We start from the raw sequence: 27,520 nt of genomic DNA, 5'->3' as shown, positions 1-27,520 counted from the left end.
AAGAGACTCAATGCCATCCTAACCCCTTATGTCCCGGACAGGCACAGCCTGAAGTTGTCAGCAGAGTTCCTGGAGGCTCTAAGAGCAACGCCCCCCGGAGGATGTATTGCTTCAATGGATGTGGAGTCCCTCTTCACCCACATCCCTGTCAATGAGACCATCCAGCTGATCTTTGACCGTGTGTATAGGGACCCCACTACCCCATCCCTGAACATCCCTGAGCATGCCCTCTGTGCCCTCCTGGAAATATGCACCAAAAAGGCCCCTTTCTCTAACTACCGTGGTCATATGTACACCCAGATCAACGGGGTGGCAATGGGTTCTCCCCCTGGAGTCCTCTTTGCCAATTTCTATATGGGCAATGTGGAACAAAGGGTCTTTGAAAACATCGACCATCCAAGGATGTACGTGCGCTACATCAACGATACCTTCATCAGCGCCAATTCGCAAGAAGAAATCAAGAACCTGAGGCGTGCTTTCCACAATCATAGCTGCCTCAGTTTCACCATCAAACATAGCCAAGACCGCTGCCTCCCTTTCCTTGACGTCCTTGTTGAACAGAGGGAAGCCTTATTCTCTACAAAGGTCTACACGAAGCCGAGGAACCTGGGCATGTGTATGAACAGAGTGAGCGAGCGCCCCGAGAGGTATAAGTGCTCCACCATCAGTGCCTACGTCAGGAGGGCCCTCTCGCTCTGCTCCACCTGGAATGACACACATGAAGAAATGGAATGTGTAGCCCAGACCCTTGTTGACAATGGACATCCAAACCGGAATACAGACGAATCTATCAAGACGAACAACTTTTTGCATTTGCATAGAAAACTATTAAAAATTTTAAACAAATACATACCATTCCCAGTCTTTTCCCCAGTCTTTCCTCTGATTCTTCAGATTGGGGGTTGGAAGTATCTGTCAATTAACTTGACATATTGACATAGACCACAAAGGGGAGGTAATGTTGCCAACAGATGGTGAAGGATACTGAAACCTCTCTCTCTCTCTCTCTCTCTCTCTCTCTCTCTCTCTCTCTCTCTCCTCTCTCTCTCTCTCTCTCTCTCTCTCTCTCACACCAAAGGATACTCAGAATGTGAGAAATGTAAGGATGGATGGATAGATAGATAGATAGAAAGATAGATAGATAGAAAGGATACTCTCTCTCTCTCTCTCTCTCTCTCTCTCTCTCTCTCTCTCTCTCTCTCTCTCTCTCTCTCTCTCTCTCTCTCTCTCTCTCTGTTATTGGCTAGAAGGGTTAGAAGTACATATATACATATTTTTAAGGGTAAAACGTTTAAGATGACTTTGAAATGAACGATTAATACAGTTAAGGTATATCTGACGTTGGGTACTAGTTTAAGGCATACATTTGGTATTTGAACTTTCAAGACAGGCAGTTATAAAGCATTTTTAGAGGGGGAGGGGGTGTTAACTATTTGCGGATTTTAGCTATTCGCGGGGGTTGTGGTACGCATCCCCTGTGAATTTACTGTATCAGTATTGATTTTAAAGGATAACTGTATACTGAAATTTAAAAAAGAAGCCCCTATATCAGTACTGATTTTAAAAGCATAACTGTGCTGGTATTTTTCCAATTAAGAATTATTTCTGTTAATACTTTTACAACTTCTGATTTACAACAATACTTACACAATCAGCCATTGGATATCTTTTGAATTCAACTTTTGAGCAGTCCTCATACTTTTCTTCTAATACCTAGAAGAGATGAAATTACTGATAAATACTGAAGAACTATAAAAAAATAATTTATTAAAAATACAAAATTACTTTCTCATGATGCTCACTGTTCATTTCAACCAAGCCCTAGACTTGCCACTACAAAAAACAAATGAACCAAAATTGATATAACAGCCTAATAAAATTATTTCACATGATCTTTTCTGTATTTAAACATGGATGGTTTATTTTGATTCCGCAAGGCTTACTATGCAAGTCCACAGGTTTCTGGTTATAGAGAATTGAAAAAAAAATTACTGAAAGTCACTCCAATATACATTTAAACCAAGAATGTAAATTCCTAAGTAAAAATGGTGACACTCCCATTCCTTGTATCAGAATCTCTCATCCCACAGAGGCAATCACTTCATGTGAACAGTACACTACCCATTCTGCAGTTATGTGAGTTCTAGATGGTTTGCAAACTGCCATATCAATAAATCATGGCTTGCATAAAAATGAGACTTACGTAGTTACATAACAAAACTACAGTATATCTGGAACACAGTACAACCTAGACTTATCAGTTACTATTTAGGAAACCCATTAACTCATACACTGAGGAAAATTTAAACAGTTAGGTAATACAAAATCTTCAGTGCCCTGAACCATAAAACTTGCTTCTAAAAAATAAGATTCTTTACTGCATTTCAGTTCAGTAGTGATGCCACATTTTTACAAAATCTTTATGGGAGTATAAGCTGGGTATTTCTTGTAAATTACATATTTTATGAAATACAGTGGTTGGTCTCTGACGAAGCACTGAACCTAAAAGGGACTAATTAAATAAAAGAGAGATTTACTCCCTCCCTACATGCACCACAGCACCTGTGAGAAACAGATCAAGGGCCCTACTGAGAAACAAATTAAATTTAGGACTGTAGATAAATACTAGTTCTTTTAGGACTGTAGATAAAATACTTAGGAGAATAACATACTACTAAAAATTATGTATGCACTTGACATCAACAAGATAATGGCTGAAGTCAGAAAAAGTGCAAGGAAACTAGTAGCTGGTGACCACACAAACACCTTTTTTTATGAAAACAACAGGAAATAACTACCCTTTATTACCAAGCAAATCATTGGTATGATCCACTTTGATTTTAGACATGAATATTAGATTAAACAATTTAAAACTTACAAAATAACATTCATGTTCATTTACTCTCACTGACAAAGACCATCCTAAAACACATGACATTTCTTCCAGTTAAACTTCCTAAAACTAAAATTTAAAAACAAGTTTCAGAACTAACCTGACGGAATGAATTGGCAACACCAGAAGAGCAAGCTTGTGTGACAGTGTACAAATGAGGTATAAGTACATCTACATATGACATTGGTGGCACCCCTCTGACAGGAGAGTCTCCACTTTCCTCTGTCAGAACGTTCAAAGTCTGTAACAGAAAAGTATAGGTTCATTGTTAAAAATATATTTAATATGATTTAAAGCAAGACACTAAGAACAGTATACAAATTGAGGAATGAGGAAGAAACTGCAAAATGCTATAAAGGGCTCAAGGATTCCCTTTGACTTGGCTCTGGAAATGTAACAGAGGGATAGGATAAGGAATAAATGCATAATGCAGAAGGAAGAGCGGGAAAAGCAGAGATGGAGGGAGGATTAAGAGAGGGAAGGAGAAGGAACAAGAGAAAGGAAGGGGTAGAGGATTTCCTTTGACTCAGCTCTGGGAATGTTCCAGAGGAAGAGGGTAGGTAATGAAGACATAATGTGCAGCTGCAAAGGAATGAGAGAAGGAAGAAGGTATGATAAAAGAAATTAATATATGCTATGTATGTACGTATCAAGGAGTTCCTTTGAATTGGCTTCTTTTTATCGGCATCAGGAAAACTAAGGTCACTGACACTGATATTATTTGTTAAGAATGACAAAACTTATATAAAAACTATGGACATCATGACTAATTATATATATGCATATAAAAAATGAATTAAATTTATAGTTTTTGCAGAACTGCTTTTGTTACAAATCTAAAAATGACACCGGCATCATAAACAACTTTCCCAAGGACTTTGGCTATAATGTACCAACTTGGCTTCTGGAGGAAAAAAGAACTACACAAAGGGGTTCACATGGCAAGGAAAACTTATTTTGTAAAGAACTTGGTCTGTGAAGCCTGACAGAATTGTTTTATAACAAAATATGTGTGGTAGAAAACAGCCACATGGAATGGAATAGACTTTGCAATGATTATGCTTTTATCTTTCCCGAGCTCAGATAAATAGGGAGGGTTGGAATTAAAAAGTCACGCATCTGAAAAACATCAGCAAAAACAAATTATGAAAGGGGCCAATTAATGGCTCATTTAAAAATGGCAAATCTGATTAGGGATAAAACTGAGAAAAAGAAATTAGAAGAAGTAGGACATAGTGCAAAGTCGTTACTTTATTTGTCTAATTAATATACAGTAATACCCCAAACTTGCGTGATTCGAGTTGCGCGAATTCACAGACAAGCAAACTTTCCACTGGAACCTAACTAATTGTCATACACGAGTTTTTCACAGACACACGAACATTTGTGAGTACTGAGAAACCCTGCAGAAGTGTTTATGTTTAATTTTTTAATGTAATTTACAAGTTTTCAACCTTGTATGTGTAAATTTAATAACATTAAATAATAAAAATAATAATTTCTCTCTCTCTCTCTCTCTCTCTCTCTCTCTCTCTCTCTCTCTCTCTTTTACTGAGATGAGAGAATTTTTATGGTACATGGGTATGTTTGTTTTGTATTATGAATAAATTTTTTACCTAATAATAATTTTCAAATAATAATAATAATAATTGTAATTACAAAATTCATATGTGACACTTATTTTAAGCAAACAAATATCTTTCCCTTATCTTTTGTAAGAAGCTCGAAAGCAAAGCTGTCAGATATGTTGATTTAACATGACAAGAAGGGGGAGTGCTGCTGGTTAGCGGGTCAAAGGTTTCTTATGTAATTCTCTCTCTCTCTCTCTCTCTCTCTCTCTCTCTCTCTCTCTCTCTCTCTCTCTCTCTCTCTCTCTCTCTCTCTCTCTCTCTCTCTCTCTCTCATAGTTAGCGCAACCTACGTATTATTGTTTCTCTGGCTTTCACTGTACAGCAGATAATTCTAAATTGGTCTAATTTTACTGTACCATCTACAAACTGTAAGTGTGCCGTTCGAAAACATAGACAAAACATTTCAGAACAAAGAGAAAGAGACAGAATGAAGAAGTTTTTGAAAACGAGGTTGAGAAGACTTCTAAAAACAGATCGGTGGAATGGGAAGAGAGAGAAATAGATACTAATCTTCACACTTTCCTATATTTTTACGTCAACCACTCATTTCATTTTTTTAAGGGTAATGTATTAGGCTAACTTTTAAATAAAATTATAGTAACTTTAATTTAAAAGTTAGTTTAATACTAAATTTCCATCTTTTGATATCTAACATAAGAAATAACTTATCTCTCTCTCTCTCTCTCTCATGTTATTCTCTCTGTTTCCGTAATAATTCATAAATAATTTAACTTGATATTTCAAGTAAGGACAATATATCTCTCTCTCTCCCTCTCTTGTGTTATACTCTCTGTTTCCATAATAACTGATAAATAATTTCACTCTCTTTAGTAGGGGCAACCCTTATCTCTCTCTCTCTCTCTCTCTCTCTCTCTCTCTCTCTCTCTCTCTCTCTCTCTCTCTCTCTCTCTCTCTCTCTCTCTCTCTCTCTCTCTCTCTCTCATAGTTAATGCTCACACATTTTTACAACTTATTATTGCTCTGTACATCTTTACCTGTGCAGTAGGTAGTTTAAATTGATCTAATTTTACCTGAACTGTCTACGAAGTGTAAATGCGCTAGTGTGGCAAATACGTTCTAGGACACAGAGACATAATAACTAAGAGCTGTATTAGTCCAAATAAAAAACACTGTTCGTTCATGAAAAAGTATTTCAGAACAAAGAGAAAGAGATGCCAAATAAAGAAGTTGTTAAAAAGAGGTTGAGAAGACTTCTAAAATAGATTGTCAGAGGGGGAGAGAGACAGAAATTCTCTTCCAACTCTCCATTTTTATGTTAACCATTTATTTCTTTTTTAAGAGTAACATATTAAGCTAACTTTTAAATGAAATCACAGTAACTTTAATTTCATCTAAAAGTTAGCTTAATAATTTGGGAGCATAATTAGGGTCATATTTAGTGTTTAAACTTTAGAAATAAGCATTTATTAGCATATTTAGAGACCATGCCAAACTTACGTGAAAATCCGCCTTGCATGAGGGGTTCTGGAACCTAACCTTGCATAAGTTCGGGGTATGACTGTAATTATGATTAACACATAAAAAATACCCAAAGTTAAACAAATGTAATATAAATGGCAGAAAAACAAACATACATAACCAGACAAAATTACCTAAATGTGAGGGGCAGGGAGTTGTTCTTTATATTATTGACATAAATCAAATACAGTATCATCTCAACTACAGGACTTCAACTAACCAAATTTTGTTGCCTTTATCAAAACATACAATGAAATAACAATACATGACTGACTGACAGACAGATATCCATACTTGCTTTAATTAGCCTAGCTAAGCTTTATTGCCCAATCTCCATTACTTACTGAATTTTATCTGTTGGGAGGCCAGACCTCCATAACTACCTGTTGAGGTGGCATTTATCACTGAATCATACACATATAAAACCATTGAAATACACCACCAATACAATGCAATATATAAAAACATTCAGTATATATAATAAACTGTTAAAACAAGACACAAAAGCTTACTATGACAGTGTTTTCTACATCCAATCAGCTGATTTGGTCAGATAATTTTTGTTATGGTAAGAGTACAAGCTGTACTGTATACTCTGATGTTTTGTAACTTTGTTGATGTACTTGGTATTATTATTTTACATGGTTTCACATTGTGTGGTTATTGCTGTAACTTGCAATTTAATTAAATAATCAAGAAATAATTATTTCAATAAATCAAAGAAACTTTATAATACAATCAAAATTAAGTAAAGTTGAGTATATAAAAAAAAATGACCATCTCTCAGCATTATCCCCTCTCCATATAGAATCAACTGACTTAATCACATGGTTCTTACTGTTATGGAAAAAGTGAAAAGATGGATAAAATTGTACCAACAGACCTTCACTTTATTACTTCGCTTGGTATCGTACAGTAATTACAGTACATCTTTTCTTTTGGCACAATGATAATCTGGCACAGCTGAACTTATATATCAACAGGCTATGCTAGCCTGAAACAGTTTATGGAGTTTGTATTTTTAATGAATGACACATATACAAATTACAAATAGCAACCTCAATGTTTTTTCATGTATTCTATCGACTGGAAATCTGTATTTATCATGTGATAAAAGAATGATGCATCCCATTTTTTCAATTGATGATAAGATGTTTGTGATCTGGAGATGAGAGTGAGAAAGAGAGCATTTTTCTGTTCTTTATTATCTGGAGAGAAAGAAAGAGATAACCTACTTACTCATGTTTTTATTAAGTATGACAATACATTTTAACTGCAAATAAAAAATACAAAACAATGTTTTGAACTGGAAAAAACCCTCTTGAAATACCTTTCAGAATACCTTTCAGTCCAACTCACACACCTGTTTGCCTTATTCAACACGATAATCCTCTTCCACTTCAGTATAACGGATTCAAACTTGATTTGTTGGCTCTTTTTATAGGTCATTATGTTATTACTGCAGTTCTTTTCTTATCAAGGCCATTGTTAGTTATAAAGACAGCATTATTCTTATTACTATAATTGTCAATAAAAGATAACAGCTTTAATGGAGTTCCTCAGCATCAATGCATTTGTTGCTGTGCAGCTACCTTGTGGTGGTATTGTGTAACTCTCATGTCATATTTTCAAGGGAGCCAGGCATACCGGGTTATATCTTTTTTTTTTTTTTGTGACTCACTTTTAACCCTCTGTGGGCGGGCTTCGTCAAATGTTGACTACTTATAGCTTTAGGGTAAATTCCACGTATTGTCCTCTGACGATCAACATTTTGCCCCATACAGTTTGAACAAATGTTGCGGGAAGAGTGTTCAGATTATTTTCATGAGCAATAAATGACTCATTGCAACTCTTACAGCAACTATAACAGAGAGATCAGTCTGCCTTGAGATGTCGAAGGGGAATGTTGTCCACCATTCCCATCCAAGGATGTGTTGTAAATACTTTACAATATACTAAGAATTTTTTACTGATTTTAGTTCTTATCTGTTATGATACTGTGTGAGCTGTAATTATAATTTTACAAAATAAAATTTTAAAAAATTATTAGAAAAAACATTTATAACTTGGTAAAATTAGCATATTTTTTATGACTGTCTTGGTTAAGAGGTCCTGCACAGGGTTGGAAATATGTACTTTCAACTTCCCGTGAAAGGTACAGAAATTTTCTTATTATTTTTTTTCTTATACCATGTGCATATGGATATCTTCCTCTTTCCACTGATGTGTTTTTTTCACATTGGCCATCCTTAAATTTAGCCAGGTCTAGGGGTGTGCTTAGTATATATTTTAGGCCAGACTGTGAGGGTTAAAGATGGGTTTGCATAATGTGAAAATGTGTGACATATGTGTTACAATGCAATTCATAATTGTCAGCCTACCTTGTATATCAAAAATTTTTTCATTTTAGGAACTCATGCATTAAGAGAACATACTGTAATTTATAATAGTATATGTCAGGTTTTCCTATACAGCATTAGAAAGAAACGAGGTAAACAAAATTATTTTAAAGGTATACAGGTACTAATTTAGGAATTAAGTTTTTCCTGCTGCAACTTTCCATACAAGAAAAAAGATAAGCATACAAATAATAAATTGAAATTACCTGTAATATATATGTACACAGATCCTCAAATTTGTCCTTATTTTGGGCTCCCAAGCTTGGATGGTTACATGCAATCGTTCGCTCTAATATGACACTAACTTCTTTTGGTGATCGGTTTTCTAGTAAAGCCCAAAATGCATCATACTCCTGTGGGACTGAAAAAAAGAATGATTGATAATGACTGAATACTATCAAACTCTGTCTTCTTACAGTATCCTATTCCAAAGATACAGAAATGCAATGGAATATAAAATTTGAGCCAAAGGCCAAGTGTTGGGACCTATGAGGTCATTCAGTGCTAAAAGGAAAAGTGGTCTCTCAACTCACTCACCATAAAGAGTCACAAGTATGTCTCATCCAACAAACCCACTTTTCAATAATATGCAGTGATGTTAACAGCTTTATTCTTATTCCCCAAGTGTTTGCTTAACAGATGGATATACAGTGAACACCCCGTATTCGCGGGGAGGGATGCGTACCACACCCCCCCGCAAATAGCTAAAATCCGCGAATACTTAAAACCCCTCTAAAAACATTAGAACTGCCCATTTTGATAGTTTAAACACAGAAAAACCCTGTAAAAATGCATAAACGTGAGTATTTTAATAGTTTTATCACAAAAAGTGCATTTATTCATGAAAATCATATGAAAATACAGTAATTAATGAATATTTCTCAGTGAAAAATACCACGAATGGGCGAATTTCCCGCGAATAATGGCTAGATATGTTCCACAGAGAAACCTGCAAATGCGTGAGTCCGCAAATCATGAGAACGCGAATACGGGGGGTTTACTACAAGTGTTGACTGGTAATCCATTTCTTAGTCTTTTTCATTATTCAACATTAATTTAATCTATTTTAATAATCAAATATGGGCTTTCTAGTTGTAACTTAAAAACTCTACCACCAAACACACAGACAGAGACAGTCAAATTAATAAGGAGGCCTAGTAACACAATATCTTGTTCCAACATAATTATGTTCCTCTGTTTCTCATCTTCTGTCCAGACACCTCTGGCCTCCTTGAATTTTCAGAATACCTACTTACACCCCAATTCATCCAGCACCAAGGTTCTCTGCTCCAGCTTGTTGAGGGCTCCACAGGTCTTCAAAAGGACCTTGGTACTGGTGAAAGCCTGTGCCCAAAGGAAGGGAATCTGCCAATGCCTGGGTCTATAGGTCAACAAGAGGAAATCAGATAGGTCACACTCCATGAAAGCTGCGCTGCAGGAGAAAGAAAGCAATCAGAAGGCAGGATACAGCAGATAACATACATGCTTTACCTGTGTCAACAGATCATACCTCCCCAGCTACAAAATCAGGGCAAGTAGCAAATTAAGAAAGCCACCTGGTCTCCATGGAAAAATTAGATTCATTCAGCAGGCTCAGGATCCTCCCTCCCACCGCAGCAGGTAAAATACTGAAAAGCAGCATCCATGCACAATACTCTTCCTGTCCCAGTAACTAAGGGGTCCCCCTGGGTGCCCCTGAAACAAGGGTCCACCTATTCAAATATTTCTATAACCAAGGCTGAAAAGCCCACACTTTAGATCTGCAGACAAGGGGTGTCTGGACAAAATAAGAAACAGGGGCACATAAATACCTTGGAACCACAAGTTGAGTTCTCAGGCACCCAAGTATTCATAACATCCTTCGAGGGTCAAAGCTTCAAGAAGTATGTCATACAACATGACCACCATCACTTCAGGAATATGAGAGATGCATTCACAGGACCTATGCCACCCAGTAGTAAAAATATTCACTTGGGCAGAAGGACACAGTATCTTGAAAATCCCAATGTTTGTCCAAGACGAAAAGAACGTCATTTTACTCTCAGAACAGGAGGAACCAGATTCTCCCAGCAAAATTCCCTCGATAAGGAAGTTTGCAAGGCAATTCAGCAAATATGGTGTACCTGTTAGCAACCTCACCAAATAACATACTGTTAGAAAACAGACCCAACCACTTGGGCCACAGATGCAATGCTACAGAGATGGGACAGTTTAGAGTTACACACCTTCCCCCATTTGGCATGATTCAGCTGGTCCTGGGAAAGTTCTGGGTGTTAAAGGGCACCCACCTGACAGAAATAGTTGCCAGACCTTACTAAGCCATTGTCACATTGCCCCACATCTCTGCCCCAGTGAGGGAAACCCCTGAAGCAGCCCTACTTCTACAGGTTCCACAGCAGACAGGATATCCTTTGCCATAAGGCAAGGTTATCCAGTATACAGAACTGACAAAGAGAGAGAGAGAGGGTTTTCAGAGGGAAAAACAGCTGCTATCTTGACTCCTTCCATAAGTTCCACTACTAACCTTTACCATAGGAAGTGGACTAGATTTATCTCTAAGTGTAATTAGCAGAGCAACTGAACTACCTATTCAACTCCTGCTCTGTAGATGTGACCATAAGCAGTAAGGAATCATATACAGCTAAACTAAAGGAAGCTCCCTTCTCATCCAGTATATACCTCATGCAGATTTGACTATCTCTGTCACACCCCTGCCTACAGTGACTGCTCCTCTTTCAGTGACATTACACCAGCAGTCCCTGCACACAATGTATATATATATATATATATATATATATATATATATATATATATATATATATATATATATATATATATATATATATATATATATATATATATATATATATATATAAAGGAACTTCCAGTTATCAGTGGAGGTTCTGTTCTGATGGTGTGATGATAAGCAAAAATCATAGATAACCAAAAATCGCCAATTTTTTGGTTATTGGTTATCGCGCCTCTATTAGGTACGTATCAGAGCCAATAAGTGGAAACCTACATATCAGTGCCAAAAATCACCGATTTTGTAAGCTAGACAAGTACCAAAACCCAGATCGCGATAAAACAGAGCCTGCCGATAATTGGGGACTGCCTGTATATATATATATATATATATATATATATATATATATATATATATATATATATATATATATATATATATATATATATATATATATATATATATATATATAATATATATATATATATATATATATATATATATATATATATATATATATATATATATATAATATATATATATATATATATATATATATATATATATATATATATATATATATATATATATATATATATATATATATATATATATATATATATATATATATATATATATATATATATATATATATATATATATATATATATATATATATATATATATATATATATATATATATATATATATATATATATATATATATATATATATATATATATATATATATATATATATATATATATAAATTTTTCATTTATAAAATATATTTATATATAAAATTTTTCATTTCTAAAAATATTTTGCATATAAAACTCTTACTTGAAAGCTCAGTTGCAAAAATGCTAGATAAAGTTACCTTAAATATACCTAAAAAGTTTTTAAAAATTTTCATACACACAAAATGCTGCTAAAATTAAATTAAACCTTACCTTCAAAAGTATAAGGAATTTCCTTACGTGCAGCTTCCATTATTTCTTTCCTTTTATCTCCAGCTACTGAGTGATCCTTTGTCTTTTCTGTTTCTTGTGTATCATTTTCATTATCATTATCTTCATCACCACTTTCCTCATCAAATATATCAGAATATTTGTCACTTTCATCATCTTCTAGATCATCACCATCTTCCAAATCACTGTCTACACCCTCATCCTCATTCTCAGTTTCTACAAATAAAGAGAAAAATATCTAAACCAATATAAACAATGTTATTACAATGAACAAAAATTATTCACAAACTGAAGATACTATCAGATTGGTATCACTATAATGAATAACAGTCAATCAGAGTACTGGAACTGGAATATAGAATTTAGGCCAAAGGCCAATTGCTGGGACCTATGAGGTCATTCAGTGTTGAAAGGGAAACAGTAAAAAAGTTTGAAAAGGTGTAACAGGAGAAAAGCCTTTCAGTTGCGCTACGAAACAATTGTTAGAGAGGGTGAAAAGTCAGATGGAAGAAAGAGAATATGAACAGAGGTACAGTAAAAGGAATAAAAGAAGTTGCAGCTGGGGGCCAAAGGGACACTACAAAGAACTTAAGTAATGCCTACAATGCACTGATGGGACTACCCCCCAGCAGGGAGTAGTCAAGTATGACCTCCAATGGACAGTGACTGTCAACTTCTAAGTGACTATGTATCACCATGAATAAAATGTAGTAAATCTAGGAGACTGGCTATTCCACAAGCCCCTAAATAAATGTTGGTATTTTGCAGAATTTGAACAAAACCTTATGAAAGTTGGGCAACAGCCCTATGTGCAGGAATCAGACCAAGATATTAAGAATATATATATTCTAAAATATTTCTAATATTTTTCTTCAGTGACTGATATGTGCAACAAACATAATTGTAAAACTTAAAAACACTGTAATTAAAAAATTACTTGTATTTCAACAATTACCTTCATCTTCTGCTCCCTCCTCATCCATACTTTTGTTGTCATTTTCTGGGTCATTGTCATCATTACCTTTCTCTTCTTCTAGCATTGCACCATCTTTATAGCTCAAATGGAATCTGTCATCTTCAGTAAAAATTAACCTGTGAAAAAAAAAAAAAAAAAAAAATTTTTTGAAGCATGGCAAAACTGTTAAGAAAGGATGGTTTCAGTGCGTTAGCAAAAAAAAATTATCCTTTGAATATCCCAACATTCATTGCAAATGACTTGGATAAAAAATCTCAGGATTTTGAGAGTCATCTTCAACTCAGTACAGTATTCTCTTTAAACTATCTTTTTTATATAAATCATTATCAATGCATAGTATTAACCTAAACATTGTGTACTATACATGAAAAAGGAAAATCCAAGAGAAAAAAATTAATGATAAGATTGCTAAAAACAAAAGGTTGTACAGGCATTAAACAGGAACCAACTATAGCAGTTAAAAAAATATTAATACATACCCATCATCTAAGTCATCTGCACTTCGTGAGGTGTGCTTTGATGGTTCTGGTTCTCCTTTCATCCTGCGTACCCTGTCAGCTTCTAAAGCTAACAGTTTTTCTTTTTCTTCCTTTATCAGTTCTTCAGGAGTCTTCAATTTACTAGAGGTTTTTGCTTTTCCAGTGCGATCAAAACCTAGCTCTTTCACTAAAGTGTCATAATCTCGAAATTCACAGTTCTTTTTTGCCTGCAAATACAGTATTAGAAATTCATACAACTTCAATATTTTTATGATGTATAGTTTTACATGACAAACATACTACAAGAAATTATTTTTGTATAGCACTATCAAGCAAACGCACACAAAAAGGAAATAAAAAAAGGAAATATCATAAAAATGAAATATCCAGGTTCTATTTTGTTCAGATACACAAGTAGCTCGATACAAGACAGTAATTGCACATTCTTTAACTGAGTTACCAGAATCAATCCTACCACCTTTCCAACTGCAGTAACCTTTAAAGGACATGATTTCTCAGTATAATATGCGATCAAACAAACAAATTCCCAATACAGTACCTCTAATTTATCCTCATCTTTAATTGTTTTCCCAGACATCATCATCAGGAAAGTATTCAGATTCGCGTCCAGTTTACTGACAGCTTCATACTGCTCTTCCTTATCTTTTTTGGCCTCAGCTTTCTTTTTCTTTGACTCTGCTATGATTTCATCAATCCACTCCTTTTTACTTTTGGGCTTTTCCTCATCTCCTGTTTCACGTTTTGTTAAAAAACCTCCAGCAAAATGTCGTTCCTTCACAAACTGGGCTGTAAAATCATAATGGTTCTTAAGTAAAGTTATATGAATGTACTGTATTTCATATTTTACATAGTCTGAAAAAGAAGTATTTCATAAAATTTCATACAATATCTACAAACCACTGTCTCTAAAAAATGTTAATGCTGAGATCACTCCATGTTATTTTATGCAATCATTAGGAAATAAAAGATTTTACATTCATAGACAAATAATCGGCTTAAACATAATCTAAATATACCGTAAATGTTATATACAAGAGGAAAGGACAGTACTAAGAGACAAAAACTCTGATGCAGTAAAACTTCAATCACATTACATGTATATTTTTTATTTGACACAAACTGCAGAATTCTGTGAAAATAAACAAAGTTAAAGATATATCAAAAGTACTGTACTTGAAAATGGCCCAGGCTTGAATCTAGGCCAATTTCTAGTATTAACCTTATAAGAATTCTTATGAAACATCTACAAGATTATATTTAAACAATGAACGCAACTTCTGTTATAAAGAAATGTTCTTTACAGACCTAAGTTTTACAAAAGAGCTTAAATATTTAAAAGGATCCTCTTAGAGAGATACCTCATGACTCTCATATGAACATAGACATAACTGAGCCATGCTCTGATCTCAGAGCAAAACAATGAAACTTTTAATGGGAATACCATTGTACCATATTATTTATTTCTTTTTTTTTTTGGTCTATCACAGTCATCTCATTCAACTGGGTGGTTTTTATAGTGTGGGGTTCCCAGTTGCATCCTGCCTCCTTAGGATCCATCACTTTTCTCACTGTGTGTGCTGTTTCTGGTAGCACACTCTTCTGCACAAGTCCTGGAGTTACTTCGGCAACTAGTTTTTCCAGGTTCCTTCTCAGGGATCTTGGGATCATACCTAGTGTTCCTATGATTATGGGTGCAATTTCCACTGGCATATCCTACTTCCTTCTTATTCTGATTTTCAGGCCTTGATACCTATCAGTTATTTCTCTTTCTTTACCATCTACTCTCACGTCCCATGGTATTGCAACATCAGTGAGTGATACTTCCTTCTTAACTTTGTCAATCAACATCACGTCTGGTCTACTGGAACATATCACCATATCTGTTCTGATACCATAGTCCCAGAGGATCTTTGCCTGGTCATTTTCTATCACTCCCTCAGGTTGGTGTTCATACCACTTACTACTGCAAGCTAGCTGGTGTTTCTTGCACAGGCTCCAGTGGAGGGTTTTTGCTGCTGAATCATGCCTCTTTTTGTACTGGTTCTGTGCAATCGCCAGATATTAGCTTGCTATGTGGTTTATGGTCTTGTTGTGCTATTCCTCTGTTCAGTTTTTCATTTTCCTGTCTCTGTATATTTCTGGGTCTTCGTCTACATTTATCAGTCCTTCTTCCCATGTACTCTTTTGCCACTCATCTTCACTGGTTTTCAGATATTGCCCCAGTGCTCTGCTCTCAATGGTGACGCAGTCCTCTATGCTTAGTAGCCCTCTCCCACCTTCCTTTCGTGTTATGTATAGTTTGTCTGTATTTGCTCTTGAGTGTAGTGCTTTGTGTATTGTCATGTATTTCCTAGTTTTCTGGTCTATGCTGCAGAGTTCAGCCTTTGTCCACTCCACTACTCCTGCACTGTATCTGATTACTGGTACTGCCCATATGTTTATGGCTTTTGTCATGTTTCTGGCATTGAGTTTTGACTTGAGTATTGCTTTAAGTCTATGAATATGTTCTTTCCTGATCGTGTCCTTCATCTCTTGGTGTTTTATATCCTTTCCTATTATTCCCAGGCATTTGTATCCTGTCCCATCCATGTGTTTGATGCTGTTCCCGTCTGGTAGCTTTATCCCTTCAGTCCTTGTCACTTTGCCTTTTTGTATGTTGACCAAGGTGCATTTTCTATTCCAAACTCCATCCTGATGTCCCCAGATACAATCCTTACAGTCTGAATTAAGGCACATATTTCCTTGATGCTTTTACCATACAGCTTGGTGTCATCCATGAACATCAGATGGTTAATTCTGTTGCCTTCTTTCTTGAGTTGGTACCCAGTATCCATCTTCTGCAGTACTTTTTTCATGATTCCCTACTATGAAGAGTAGTAGGGACAGTGAGTCGCCATGAAAGATCCCTGTCCTAATATTAACCTCTGCTAGTCTTATCCTAGAGCTTGTAAGGACTGTATTGCAGTTGCGCATTGTATTTTTTAGGAAGCTGATGGTGTTTTCCTCTGCCCCATATATTTTCAGACATTCTATTAGCCACATGTGCAGTATCATGTCAAAGGCTTTCTTGTAGTCAATCCATGCCACGCTTAGGTTGGCTCTCCTCCTACTATTCTTCGTTGTCATTTTGTCTTTCAGGAGCTGGTCTTTTGTGCCCCTACACTTCCTTCTGCAGCCTTTCTGTTGGTGGGGGATGGTGTTTGTATCCTCTAGGTAGTTGTATAGCCTTTCACTGACGATACCTTTTAGTAACTTCCATATTATTGGTAGGCAGGTGAGAGGCCTGTAGTTACTTGCTATTATTTTTCCCTTGTTCTTGTCTTTCTGTACTAAGGATGTTCTCCCTGTGGTCATCTATTTGGTGGTTTGTGATACAATGCTGTAGTTGTTCTGATATTCATGGGTGTAGGGCCTTGAAGTTTTTGAGCCAGTATCCATAGACTTCATCAGGACCTGGGGGTTTCCAGTTGGGCATTTTCTTTAGTTGGTGTCTGACTGTCTGTCGTGATCTCGGTGAATCTTTGTTTTATTCTCCCCATTTCTTCTGCCTTGACTTCCTGGAGCCATGTTGCATGTTTGTTGTGTGATACCAGATTGCTCCATATGTTTTCCCAGTCTCTTACTTGGTTTGGCTTCAGGAATTTTCTGATGGACATCTTCCCCTCTTAGTTGGCTGTATAGTCTTTCTGGCTGGTTCTGAAGATTCTATTGTCTTGTTTAGTACATTCTCCTGTACTTTATATTTCTCATTCAGTTCCTCTCTTGTTTTCTTGCTTCTTAGCCTCTTTTCTGCCATCTCTGTCAGTTTACTCAAGTCAGATCTCATCGCCATGATTATTATTATTATTATTAATTATTATTATCATTAACTGGTGTATTATTATTATTATTATTATTATTATTATTATTATTATTATTATTATTATTATTATTATTGTTATTATTCAGAAGATGAACCTTATTCATATGGAACAAGCCCACTGACTTGAAATTCAAGCTTCCAAAGAATGTGGTGCTCATTAGGAAGTAAGAGAAGGTAAAGGGAAATTAATAAATAGATAAAAATGTACTTAAATGCAGGAGAATAGCATTAGGGTAGTAATGCACTGCATCTTCACTTCACTTGAACTTTTGAAGTTCCAGTTGCACGACATCCTCAAGGAGACTGTTCCACGGCCCAACGGTATGAGGAATAAAAGCCCTCTGGAATTGAGAATTTCGACAGCAAGACACATTTACTGCATATTGGTGCTGCTGTTCAGCGAATCTGGTTGCTCTTGGCAGGAAAAGGGGATCAGGGATCAATTGTGAATGTGAAAGATCTCTATTAAAATACAACTTATGAAATAGTGACAAACAAGAGACCATACATTGACAGTCCAAGTCATAACTGCTAATATCAGGAAACAGAAACCTACCACCGAGAACCACTCTATCTAAAAGAGATAAACCGCTGGCAGAAGTAGGCATCCACACCAGAGAACAGTATTCTAGTAAAGGAAGTACAAATGACCTAAATAGGTTGCACTGATTTTATCACTGTTATAAATATATGAGGCCTTATGAACAATACCTAACTTATGTCTGGCATTTGCTGAAACTTTCATTAGATGTTTCTCAAAAGTAACATGTGAGTCAAATGTTACACCTAGATTTGTTAAAGCTTCAGACTCATTCAGCAAAGCTCCATCCACCCGAGGGGGAGGATGGGGTGGAAAATCTGTACAAGATCTGCTAATCAATAGTGTTTTCATTTTACTGGAGTTCAGCCTCATACCCCACCAACTACACCGTTCACTGATCCAGTCCATGTACCGACTGAGGCTGAGGGCAGCTTCATTTCTCATAAGTGGAGACTTTACTATACCCACAAGTGCTGCATAATTGGCATACTGAACAAGTTAATTTCCAGGCCAACTACCATATCACTTGTATGCACCAAAAATAAGTGGACCAAGAACACTATCCCCTGGAACTCCAGACACAACAGGTCTTGGTTCACTAAAGATCCCATCAACAGCATCGGGAAGAAGGAGCTTCCCCGGTGGCGTAGGAAAGAAACTTCCTGTGGACTAAGCGTGAGGGAGGAAAAACGAAGGAAGCCTTACCTTGCTCCCTCTTAGCAGAAAACCAAACTTCAATCTCCTGATTGTCTTCTAGGAAGACAAGGAAAGCACCATGTGGGGAGCCTAAGCCTGTCATCTGGATGGCTCCTCATCAGGAAGGTCGAGGTAGGTGAGACCAGGACCAGCAGGAGCCAAAAAAGCGTAAGAAAGCATACCCACAAACACTGATGGACAGCTGCATAGGCTAGGAGACCTGTGGTCAGAAACAGGAGCTTGACGCTCAGAGCAGGAGATTGATACTGAAGATGCCAGGCGCTTGGCAACTGGGGCCGAGTGCTCGGGAGCTGGTACCGGGTGCTCAGAAACTGGCGGCAGACACTCACAAGCTGGCGGCGGACACTCACGAGCTGGCATTGGGCACTCGTGAAGAGACGGGTGCTTAAACAAAGACCACAGGCACCTGAGAAGGATCATTGGGGTCTTGGAGCCAAATACTGTACTGGCACCCAACAGAAGTATGCTCAGGAGAGAAATAATCTGAATGTCCCATGCTCTGCAGGAAGGTTGAGGACTACGTCTGGTTCCTCAAACCGCTAACTGGGTAGTGGAAAAGAGAGGCCAGCATCGCCTGCTTGCCTCTTCAACGGAAGTCTTGAGAGTCAGACAACAACTCATTCACATCCACAGAGACACCTTTCCAATGGCTATTTGTTGAAGCCTGGGATCAATCAACAGGCTCAACTGAGGGGGTGACTATTCATGGGCGAACCCCACCAACCTCCCTTGGAACTCCAGTATGACTCCTCCCAGGTTTACAGGATTATGACAGGGACCTTCGTCTAGGAGAATCGGCGGGACAAGCAGCCACCTCCTCCACTTCCACAACACTTTCTCCTGTCAAGACGCCTTTCCACTGGCTGTCTGCCCATAACTGAGAATGCACAACAGGTTCGACTGAGGGGGCAACTACCCGTGGACCAACCCCCTTGGCCTCCATTGGACTTTTGGTATGTCTTCTCCCAAGTTTAGGGGAGTATGACAGTGACCTTGGTCTAGGAGAACCAACGGGACGAGTAACCTCCTCCACTTCACTGTAGCACTACTAGGTTAAATTCTTGTTAAACCTAGACTCAAGACTGGCAATGGCAAGAGTCAGAAGCAAGGGAGCCAGGCGTGGGGGTAGGTGGATTAAAAGTAGGAGGGCTAATAGCAGGAAATAAGCCAGGAAGTGGGGAAGAAGGAATAGCAGAGCTATCTTCTAACCTACACTAAGGTAGAATTCTAGGCTAAGGGAAGCTCATTTCTCGGCTCTAGAAGTCGCTTTCATTTCTATCCCTCTCTTACTTGTCTAGCTGAGATTTAAGTACCTTCTACTCTTGCTAACCATTACATTTAGCAGAAGTTTTCTCCCTACTATATTTCTGACCCCTACATTTACTGCAAATTGTATGAGAATCATATGAAGACTGATTAATATGGTTTGCAACTTTCGCTACAATAGCAAAAATAGGTGAACTTGAATCAGACATAATAATAACCAAAGAACTAGAAAAAATTATCCTGAAAACTATTAAAGCTTGAAGGCTACTCAAATAAGTGATAATACTTCACCAAAATCAAGCCATACAACCAAAAATCAGGAAACAAAAGTGCAGCAAACCCCCAATGTTACTTAAGAGCCAGCAAAAACAGAACGAGGTTTTCTCCTAAGCCGTTTCCAGTACTATTCCCGTTGGTGGGCGGGACAAGTCACCTACACTAAACTATCGAAGCGCAACCACGATTTTTTACATAAAGGCTGCCACACGAGTTAGAACTATAGCTATGTAATTACTTGGTAAGTTACTTGTATGAAACACTATTTTTTACAGAGTGGGAGAGCACATATTCACATAAAGTATAGGTTAATACAGACAGAAAGAAAATTTCACATGCACTCATGCAAAGAGCAATAGTTAGAGCTGATCTTCCAAACATAATCTATAGTTAGGGTTGCTGATTTTATTGACTCATTTCCAGGTGTTTCTATCTTGTGTCCTCCCTTTGTCTTTTCCTTTGTCTCTATGTTTTCTCAAATGCAGTCTCTTCGTCATCTCTTAGGCCTTCCTCTCCCTCATGTCCCTAGCATTTCTACTTCCCAGTCACTTGTCATCTCCCCTCCTTGTCAGGTGCCCAAGCCATCTCAATCCTGACTCTTGTGGTTTCCTTGACACTTTCATAAATTATAACTGATTTAATAGGTCATTTGCTCTTTTGCTTTAGAACAGGCCTGTACTGTCACAAACATGGCTTAATCTTTGAGACAATCACTCAACTACTTAAAGGATGAAATTAACAATTGCTTTTATATTTCCCATAGTAACCTAGTCTACATGAGAAAGATCATTACAGTACCTATCTATAACATAAATATTTTATGTTTACTTGTATTGATAAATAAGAGTACAAAATATAATACATACTGTAATAAAGTACACAATAAAAAAGTACAATAGCATTTATTTTTTCTTAGTTACCCAAAATTATCCTTTTTGCACAGTATTCTATTTTCTTCATTATTTTTGTTAATGTCTTTGTGTATACTGTAATTAAAAAATATGGTATCGCGTGTATCTACATTAAAACGAAGGACAACTGTTCATCTTGGAGCTCACTGACCACTGGAACCATTTTCTGAATTACATACAAGAATCAAATGAGATTATAGAAGATGGAAAAGATTAAGTTCACATCAACAATAAACAAACATTTATTGTATTATGGCTAATAACTATAAACATACTCTTCACAACTTACCATCAAGCACCTGGTCATCTTCATCATCACTAAATGCCATCCTGTCGTCTATATTGTCATCATCAAGTGTTTTCCCTCCATGAGTAAGGAAATCATCATCATTAAGGTTAAACATTGATTTCTGAAATAAAAAAAAGAGACTACTGTATTTCTTTCTCATTTTCACATAGCAAGAAAATTTCAGTTATTCCAGTGTCCTCACCCTAAGTTTATTTCCACACAGCATAATAATAATACTGCATCAGCTTTTAAAAATTAGAATAATAATGATTACGTACCCTATTAGCATGTTTGGTCTTCACAGCAGCCAATCTGAGAGCTATTTTCTTCTCTGGGTCTAAGGTAGGGTCATTCTCACCAATACGCCTATCCACAAATAAATTACTTTTGTGGCGAGTTTTATATTCCTGCAGGAGTGTCTTCTCTCGCTGAAATCAATCATGTTATATGTAATTAGTTAACAAGAAAAATTATTATTTTACCATTGAAAGTTTTAATTTCAACTGTATACTAGCCACCAAAAAGGATACAACAAATTTAAACAGTAAAATATTTATCTACCCTTACAACAAAAACCATAAAATCCCAAGTTTTGAGAGTTAATTTATTTTTCCTAACTATACAAACCGAGGTCCTTTACGTTAGGGATTACTTACGGCGAAGCTGGACACGGCCATTAAACTCTTGAACAAGGTGGTTAGGCAGTAACTACCGCCAGGTAGGCGGGAATACCAGCCTGCCCGGATGTAAACATTCCAGTTTGCCTTTCAGTCCACGTTCAGATTGAGGGGTGGCATGAGGTGGGCATAAAATGTAATGTAAGGGACCTCAAGTTTGTATAGTTAGGAAAAATACAATTTATTTTCAAAACCTGTATCCGACACGATATACAAACCATTGGTCCTTTACATTAGGAAGACTTACTGGTTGGAGGGAGGAATCTAAGTGAATCTCTTGAACTGACTGGAGTTCTGCACACCAGGGCTACTCCTCCTGGTCGAAAAAGCGAGGAGGAGTACCGTGACTCTGACATATTGATCAAAGTGTAGGGACTGCAAGATCAAATGTCAGATACTGGACCTTTTCGCATGAGTGAGGAAACGTAACTCATACGAAATAGGCTGGGAAGAATCTTAGAGTCAGAGGTAGCAAGGAAAACCCAAGATATGGATTCCCTTATAGCCAGTCTCTCCTTACTCCCCTTCCTAGAGGAAGGAGCGGAATTGCTTCTAAGATTCTCGAAGAAAAATAGAACAGGTGATCAATGTGTAGTCTTACCACATCAGACACCAGATCTAGCAAGTACTGGTTCGAGTCCTATTCTCATCCCAAAGGAGGAAAAGTAGGAGGACGGGGAAGGAGGAGGAAGAAAGGCCAGTCACTCTCAGTATCCTTCTCACATCCAGAACCAACACCTTAGGCGAGATGCTACTAGTCCTCTTGAAGGAATTGGGTAAGAAAACACAAATTGTTGAGCAGCCAAGCATAAAAGGTTCCAAGGGCCTGTGGGCAAGACCACAGGAAGACAAGAGTGTGGTCTATGAGACCACATCTTGCTTCCAGGCTGACAGAAACTTCAGAATCTGAGGGATGGACCAAGCCACTGACTTTGTGAGCTCTTGGGTGGAAAGTACCGGTATTGTCGTTGTCAGCTGCTGAATACCTCCTTTGATCGCTTCACGAGGCCACGAGAAGGATGCGTCCTTAGACACTTCTTCCTTGGGAGAAATAGTACTAGCGAAAACATCGATGACATCCAGGTTAGGAATGTCAAGCCTTTTTGGAAAGTACCACAGCTCCCTAATAGGACAAAGTAACGAACGATCTGGATCATTGACACAAAGTCCAAGGAGGAGGGGAACAAGAAGGACTCGAACCCAACAATAGATCCAAGAAGGAGTCGAGGTATTGATCCCCTTCACCTGTTTTTCCATCTTCTACACCAAGGCTGGAGCGAGATGAGAGATGGTCCTAAGAGGGCACATCTCCATCCAACGACTCTCGTACAGGCACGTGCAGAGCACGGGACAGGAACCCTAAATGAGAGTTACATGCCACCCAGGGAACAGTTCCCTGGGACCGCAAGACCGAAGAAGCTTCTCATCTGTACCTAAGTCTCAACTGAGGAGAAGAGGGCTACTTCAGATAGAAGACTAGCTCACAAGGGCCTACGTTCTCCACAAATAAAAGGAAGAGAAAAAACCCTTGGCGGAGAAGACAAGGAAGTCAAGACTTGAAGAGTGACTCTGACCCGGAAGAAGTTCGATCAATGACACCCACCAGTGAAGATGGATCCAGTACCTGGGACAGTGTTGCAGAGGACTTCAAGAGCTACCCAGCTATATCCGTTGCCGCGAGAAAGCCTATGCTTGCAAGGAAAGCTGGAAGGTCTCCCAGTCATGAACACACAGGGATGTACTGCTTGAAGAACCACTTCTTGTGTAGCTGCTACATGAGGTTGGGTCAAGCAGAACTCTTCTCAATGCCTCGGAATCAGAGCTATCAGATCAGGCAAAAGGCGAGGTCTTCCAGCATTTGTCTGTAACTCAAGGTGAGCAATGCTTGTGAACCCCTAGTGAAACAGACAAATACAGAGGGAAAAACATAGATATCGATTTTCCCATAGATATCGATTTTCCCATAAAGACAGCATGCCCCACTGAAGTGGCCCCTGGGTCTGGTACAAAGGAGCAAGAAAACTACTGACTTTGTTGTGCAGGGAGGCAACAGAAAGGCGGTAGGGATCTCTGTCGAGCAGTCTCTTCGTGAATCTTCATGAGGAAAAGAGTGAAGAGCACATTTCATCCTGATCACTCAAACCCAAGGCCAAGCTCGCCTACCAATACATCCCCACCGGGAATGTAACTGGCTAATTGAGCTATCGATTGCGCTACAGAACACTCAAGTACTTACAAATGTTGACAGGTGAAACAGGAGGAAAAAACGATTTCCTTGTTGTTGAGGAATGCCACTACTGTGGTTTTGTTACTCAATGAAACCAATGAGTGTTGCAAAACTCATCCTGAATTCTTGGAAGGCCAAAAGGCTGCCTTGAGCCGAGGATGTTGATGAGGTACTAATCATCTTGGTCACACACCTTCAAGACAAAGTGTTACAAGTGTGAGCCTATTCCTTAATCAGTGAATCCAGAAGTAGACACACGATGTGAGGGGAATATGCAAGCATATTCGAGGGTTCCTTCAATCAAGAATTAGCCAAACTCTTTCCTCACATTTTGAAGAGGAAAGAAGGATGGAGGAATGGAAGCAGACCTCCATTCTCCACCATGGGGAAGCTTCTACAAGATGACAGGATACCAAGACAATTAGCTCTAGCCGGGCTGGCATTTCCCAAATCAGGAGCATGGGAGAGGAAGCGGGATGGAAGTTTGATGAAAAGAATTGCCGAGACCTAAGGGAAATAGATACTTCTAAACGAATCCATTCTCAGGTCTCGGCAATGTTGCTGCCAGCTCCAGACTCGATAAGTATCATTTCATCCAGGCATCTGCAGTAGGAGAACTTCTACCTGGTAAATACTTCCTTCTCTCTTCCCTTCCACCCTCCTCCCTTGTGGAAAAGGGGGTGGAAAGAGACACAGTTATGCACACTTTCCTAGAAGGGATGAAGAGGGCTATTTGTTCTGCGATCTTCTGCCTGGGACTTCTTAGGAGTTGAGGGGGGGCTGGCTTGAACTCAAGGTCGTGCTGAGATGACTAAGACCCAAAGGTCTTGGCCATTGTCCAAAGGAGAAGGCAGTGCCCTGGTACGAACCTTGATTACCACGGTATCTGGCAAATCTCTGAAAGAGAAAGTCAAAACCAAGTAAAGGTTCATTCCTAAGGGTCGAGCCAACTAAGGACTTACAAAACCGGAGATCCAAATTAGGACAAAGTCCTTCTTCTCAGCACCAGAATTGCCCACAGATTGCCATCTGGTACTGTATAGGAAGACCTGCCCCCAGGACAGGACCAGTCTCCAGAAGGCAGGATTCTTTCCAGGAATGGTCGTATCCGAGGAGAGAAAGCCTTAAAGTGAAGGATCGTGGATCCATTAGGAGACTGCCTGGAGGAAAACAGCAGGTGTCCTCCAAGATCGCCGCCTCTCGTTGCAGAAGAGAATACTCTTCACGGCAAGGAGAAGCAGAGAGAGAGAGAACCCAGTCCGGGTGGAGCAGAGTCAGAAAAACCTGCAGTCAGCAAGACCCTCCGAGGCAAGAAGAATTCGTACTCTGTCGAGGCAGGAGAGAAGCTTGGTGTCTCACCCTGAGTGAACTCCTTGTCCGAAGAAAAGTATTCATCTGGTCAAGAACACTCTCACAAGCGGCGCCAGAAACTCTCAGCCCCTCGGGAACTGCAAGGGTTGCAAGTGATGAAGATTATACATTGGGGAAGCCGCAGTCCTGTCCTAGGGATCCTTGCGCTGATGAATCAGTGCAAAGTTCTCTGAAAAACGAGGGCGATCACAACTTGAAGAGGAGGACCCTCAATGCTTCTGAAGTGTGAAATTCCTGTACCTCTCTCCTTGGAGGGAGACCTTGAGAAATCCCAAGATACCCTCCTCGGCTACCTGGTTGTACTACGAGACAATCAGGGAACCGACGCCCAAAGCACACCAGGCAGCTGAACTCCGAAGACAAATTCATCAGAGCTCTCTCTGTCCATCTCGCGCCTCTCGGAACAACCGAGAAGAAAAGGGAACAGGTGAGGAAAAAGAGTACCCCTACCTGTCCTGCCAGTAAGACCAGCAGGAGAGGTGGACCATGAGTGATAATCAACCAAAGGAGATTATTGCCACATGGGGTAAGAAGAGCACTTGTGCCATGGCAAAGCGCTTTTCTGTGAAGAGCAAAAAGTTCACTCGAACAGAGCTGAGAACCCTATTCAGAAAAACCGAGTGGGGCCGAGCCAAGCAGCACCGGACTGAGCCGATCACGTGAACACGATCCAGACTGGGTGGTATGCAGTGGACTGGGAGGCAGGTGGGGAGAGCCAAGCCAAGCCGAGCCAGTCTCTTGAATGCGACCAGGGGCTGGGAGGGGTGAGCCGATCGTGCAAACACAATCGGAACTGGACAGGGTGCAACTTGTCTGCTTTGAACCAGCGCTAATTTCTTGAACTCTAAACTCCTTCAAGGCCAAGGCCCCTCGAGAAGAAGGTTTAAAGGGGAATTCTGCGTTCTGCTATCCTGCATACTCGAACCCTAGGGTTCAAGACACAAGGATGAAACCCAGCTGTGATTCACAGAATTCCAGTGACCTACAAGGCTCCCAAAAATTGGGAGCGGCTGCTTTCGGTTTCCTAAGAAATCAAATAGAGCTAGTCATAGAACCAGTCTTAGACGCAGACTTCTAAGACTGGCAACGAGGGAGCAGCCTCTTGAAGCCATGCTCTCCCAGTCCCCGAAATGCTAGACCCCAGAGGCGAATGCGAATTGGTTCCCGCCCAAAGGCAGGAAGAGCCAACGGGAGAAACTTGTCTCCCAGAAGAGAGTCAGTCCCTTAGAAGTCCCACAAGACCCGACCAAGCACTGGTAAGCACTCAGGGAGCACTTGTAGCGCTGGCAGGAAGAACTGAGACACCTGGGTGCCTTGGCCCTTTCTCTTGCACTGCTCCTGAACTGGGCCCGGGAGAGTACTCTCCAGACCAGATCAGGATACTCGACATTCCACAGAACCTCGAGCACTCGAAGCAGCTTGCGAACGAGCGCCCAAAGCAGGCCTCCCTCTTAGAGGCAGAACCTCTAGGACTGGGAACGGGATCGCAAACTGAGGTCTGCACGCCCGCGGCTCCCAAAACTCAAAACCCAGGGGTATGCGAATCAGTTCCCTAACCTCAAGGTTGGGAAGAGCCAACGAGAGACCCACTGCCTCCTCAGAAGGAGGCAGTCCCTAGATGTCCAAGGGCATCAAGGGGAAAGAAGTAGCCTTCCTCTCCTTCGGCCAACAGAGGTCTATCCGTTTCCCGGGACTCCCTCGAACCTCGGGAGAGGAAGGGAAGAGGCAGCAGAAGGTGAAATCGAGGATAAGTTGAAGAAGATGGAGGTTACTTCCACAGGGAGACTT

At 39.0% G+C, this 27,520-nt stretch overlaps 1 protein-coding gene across 4 annotated transcripts in view; it reads right to left on the bottom strand.

Annotated features, from left to right (window-relative positions):
- Positions 1-27,520, bottom strand: part of l(3)07882 (Nucleolar protein 14 homolog l(3)07882) — a 55,585-nt gene that overhangs the window by 19,207 nt on the left and 8,858 nt on the right. For 3 of the 4 annotated variants that reach the window (XM_067120342.1, XM_067120343.1, XM_067120344.1), the window contains exons 3-11: positions 21,736-21,885; positions 21,458-21,578; positions 14,134-14,381; positions 13,575-13,801; positions 13,075-13,211; positions 12,102-12,335; positions 8,609-8,763; positions 2,994-3,134; positions 1,648-1,713 (exon numbers count right to left, since the gene is read on the bottom strand). In XM_067120342.1, coding sequence (XP_066976443.1) covers positions 1,648-1,713; positions 2,994-3,134; positions 8,609-8,763; positions 12,102-12,335; positions 13,075-13,211; positions 13,575-13,801; positions 14,134-14,381; positions 21,458-21,578; positions 21,736-21,885 — 1,479 coding nt within the window. The remainder of the gene's footprint in view (positions 1-1,647; positions 1,714-2,993; positions 3,135-8,608; positions 8,764-12,101; positions 12,336-13,074; positions 13,212-13,574; positions 13,802-14,133; positions 14,382-21,457; positions 21,579-21,735; positions 21,886-27,520) is intronic. The other variant, XM_067120345.1, reaches the window with a different exon arrangement.

Source organism: Macrobrachium rosenbergii, chromosome 18 (assembly GCF_040412425.1).
Source record: "Macrobrachium rosenbergii isolate ZJJX-2024 chromosome 18, ASM4041242v1, whole genome shotgun sequence".
In the NCBI taxonomy this organism is placed as follows: domain Eukaryota; kingdom Metazoa; phylum Arthropoda; class Malacostraca; order Decapoda; family Palaemonidae; genus Macrobrachium; species Macrobrachium rosenbergii.
This window is presented reverse-complemented; position numbering and strand designations above follow the sequence as displayed.